The 3,394-nt window shown below is 40.0% G+C and overlaps 1 protein-coding gene and 1 long non-coding RNA gene across 2 annotated transcripts in view; one reads left to right on the top strand and one right to left on the bottom strand.

Moving 5' to 3' along the window:
• Positions 1–1,384, top strand: part of LOC108513937 (uncharacterized) — a 33,120-nt gene extending 31,736 nt beyond the window's left edge. The window contains exon 3 of the long non-coding RNA XR_001881060.1: positions 469–1,384. This is a non-coding gene — a long non-coding RNA (uncharacterized LOC108513937). The remainder of the gene's footprint in view (positions 1–468) is intronic.
• GTF2I (general transcription factor IIi) overlaps positions 1–3,394 on the bottom strand; it is a 125,248-nt gene that overhangs the window by 66,505 nt on the left and 55,349 nt on the right. Inside the window, 3 exon segments of the mRNA XM_017849906.1 lie at positions 215–243; positions 419–602; positions 2,121–2,255. Of these exon segments, the coding sequence (XP_017705395.1) occupies positions 215–243; positions 419–602; positions 2,121–2,255 (348 nt within the window).

Genomic DNA, 3,394 nt, shown 5'->3' with positions numbered 1-3,394 from the left:
AAAAAAAAAAAAAAAAAAAAAGAAAACAAAAAAACAAGTCTCCACTTTTTTAGCTCAAGGAACCTTTCGTGGATTATATAAACATCTAAACAGCTCATCCAAAAATGTCTGACATCATATTCTCAAAGAAAATAAAACAGAAACCATTGAAGTGTATTAAAATCTAGCAAAACGGAGGCCAGCCAGCTATCAAGGAATTGAATCTCTTACTTACCTAGATGCTTCTTTGGCTCTAAGAAAGGTCTGCATTAAAACAAAACAAAACAAAACTCCATATGAATACACAAAATTATTGTAGCACATACATTTAAATGACTTCTGTGTTAAATATGAATTTTAAAAATATATTAACATAAGCTGAATATTCAAATTTATATGAATCAACTGTTGATGGCTACAAAGGGAGAAAGCACTTCACCTCTTAATGATGAATGAAATCCCTGCTTTGTTCTCCAAAATCCATTTCAGGGTTGCAAGATCATAGTTCTCGGGGTGTTTAAAGGCAACGCCTTCCGGAAGCCCCTGCACTACCACAGCCGACTGGTCTCGCAGCATCTTCTCATATGGTACAGGTACCACTGTGGATTTGCCTAAAGCTTTCCCTGGGGGAGGTGAAAAGCAGATGAACATCATTCAATGGTAAGATTAAAAAACGAAATCATCGCTAGCTTATTGTGGCTTAATAAGGACATCCATGATTTCTTCTGTGATTTCAAAATTAATTAATACTACAGCATTCTAGCTCCCCATGTCAGCAGAAGGTCTAAACCTGAAACTGATCCAAAGGGCCAAAATGAAAAGTAGATAAAATATTTTACTTTAAAAACTACACAGAGAGAGCAATGGCTGGTTTCTTGCACTACTGCCTTTCTTGAAGATGGTCCCATCCTGGCATATTCTCAGGTACAATTTGGCCTCAGAATATAGAAGCCCAGCACATCCAACCATTACCATAAAATACCAGGGATATTTCAGCTAATATTCTCATTGAAAACTTATCAGGTAAACACAAGCTTCCCACTCACAAATGAGTATATACTGTCAACCTGTTGGGCAGCGAGCCTCACACATACTGAAAATCCCATTCCAGAGAAATGATTTTCACCTATGACCCCACAGTAAAACCTCAATCTCCTCCTTTGACTGTTTTCGTGTAAGAGCTTTGTTTTACGATGGGACAAGAGTAACAAAAGGTGGCTTTGCAGGGAATTGGAGAGATGAGCATGCATATTAGAAAGAAACAGCTAGGCTGGGCATGGTGGCTCAGGACTGTAATCCCAGCACTTTGGGAGGCCAAGGTGGGCGGATCACCTGAGGTCAGGAGTTCGAGACCAGACTGGCCAATGTGGTGAAACCCCATCTCTACTAAAATTTAATACAAAAATTAGCCGGGCATGGTGCCGGACACCTGTAATCCCAGTTACTTGAGGGACTGAGGCAGGAGAATCACTTGGACCTGGGAGGCGGAGGTTGCAGTGAGCCGACATCGTGCCATTGCACTCCAGCCTGGGTGACAGAGTGAGACTCCATCTCAAAAAAAGAAAGAAAGAAAGAAAGAAAGAGCTCTACTGGTGACATTTCTTCATGGGTTCCTTCAAAATGGAAGTGGAAGAAAGTAAGGTTATTGCAGGGCTGGGCATGGTGGCTATGGCCGGGCGCAGTGGCTAGGGCCAGGCGCGGTGGCTCACACCTATAATCCCAGCACTTTGGGAGACCGAGGCAGGCGGATCATGAGGTTAGGAGAAACCCCGTCTCTATTAAACAGTGAAACCCCGTCTCTATTAAAAATACAAAAAAAAAAAAAATTAGCCGGGTGTGGTGGTGGGCATCTATAGTCCCAGCTACTCGGGAGGCTGAGGCAGGAGAATGGCGTGAATCCAAGAGGTGAAGCTTGCAGTCAGCCGAGATCGCGCCACTGCACTCCAGCCTGGGTGACAGAGTGAGACTCCGTCTCAAAACAAAAACAAACAAACAAAAAAAAAAGAAAGTAAGGTTATTTATTGCTAATCCATTCAATCAGTGAAAATAATGTGTCATATAATTTTCAAATCAATTAATCTCCCCTTTAGAAAACTCAATTATATAATGTATCTTTTAGAAAAATTAAGTATTGTTTTTACCATAGCAAAAGCAGAAATAATCCTCAACTGTTTTTCTAAGTGTTTCAATTTCTACAGCATCTACACTCATCCGATTTGCCTGGGTTGTAGATTTCATTTTATGCATCTCTGCCGCTTTTTCTTCTTCTTCAACACCTATAAAAAACAATAATAATAATAAAAAGATCCATATCCATTACCTTAATATTTGTTTTTTAGTAAAAATCGTTTTCCTGTATTCTAACAGGGAAAACTATTTTTAACATGTATTCTAAGAGGAAAAAATATTTCTTAAGTATTCTTTAACATTTATTAGTCATTTGTGATTTGTTATAAAAGCAAAAAAAAGGCTAAGCCCAAGGGCTCAAGCCTGTAATCCCACCATCTTGGGAGGCTGAAGCAGGATTGCTTGAGCCCAGGAGTTCAAGACCAGTTTTGGCAACATAACAAGGACCCGTCTCTGCAAAAAAATGAAAATAGCCAGGTATAGTGGTGCGTGGCTGCAGTCCTAGCTGTTTGGGGGCTGAAGTGATTGCTTGAGCCTAGAAGTTCAAGGCTGCAGTGAGCTATGACTGGGCCAAGAACATACCACTGCACTCCAGCCAAGGTGACAGAGAAAGACTGTCTCATAAATTTAAAAAAAAAGAAAACAAAAAAATAAAGGCCAGGTGCAGCTCACGCCTGTAATCCCAGCACTTTGGAAGGCTGAGGCGGGCAGATCACAAGGTCAAGAGATCGAGAGCATCCTGGCCAACATGGTGAAACCCCATCTCTACTAAAAATACAAAAATTAGCTGGGCGTGGTGGCACACACCTGTAGTCTCAGCTACTTGGGAGGCTGAGGCAGCAGAATCGCTTGAATCTGGGAGGTGGAGGGTGCAGTGAGCCAAGATTGCGCCACTGCACTCCAGCCTGGTGACAGAGCGAAACTCTGTCTCAAAAAAATAAAAAATAAAAGGCAGGGAGACAGAGATTTAAAAGGGAACTTTTCAAATAAAAATCTAAAATACGTAAATGAGATGAATGAAAGTAATATGAAATGGTGACCATCTCTGAAATAAGTGTAGCTATAGCTAAAAATACTACATACTAGTACCCTTGTACTAGTTTTAAAAAGAAAATTTGTATTGGCCACAAATTTAAATGAGAAGATTATCAACACAAAAAAATTATAGGCTTACAAAGTCTAGCAGGATAACAAATAGATACAAGTAGCACTTGAAACGTGGCTGATCCAAATTCAAATGTTTCATGAGTGTACAATACACAATGGATTGATTTTTTTTTTTTTTTTT

Source organism: Rhinopithecus bieti, unplaced genomic scaffold, assembly GCF_001698545.2.
Source record: "Rhinopithecus bieti isolate Rb0 unplaced genomic scaffold, ASM169854v2 scaffold_31823, whole genome shotgun sequence".
Taxonomy (NCBI): domain Eukaryota; kingdom Metazoa; phylum Chordata; class Mammalia; order Primates; family Cercopithecidae; genus Rhinopithecus; species Rhinopithecus bieti.
The sequence above is the reverse complement of the archived record's forward strand: the minus strand, read 5'-3'. Positions and strand labels throughout refer to the sequence as shown.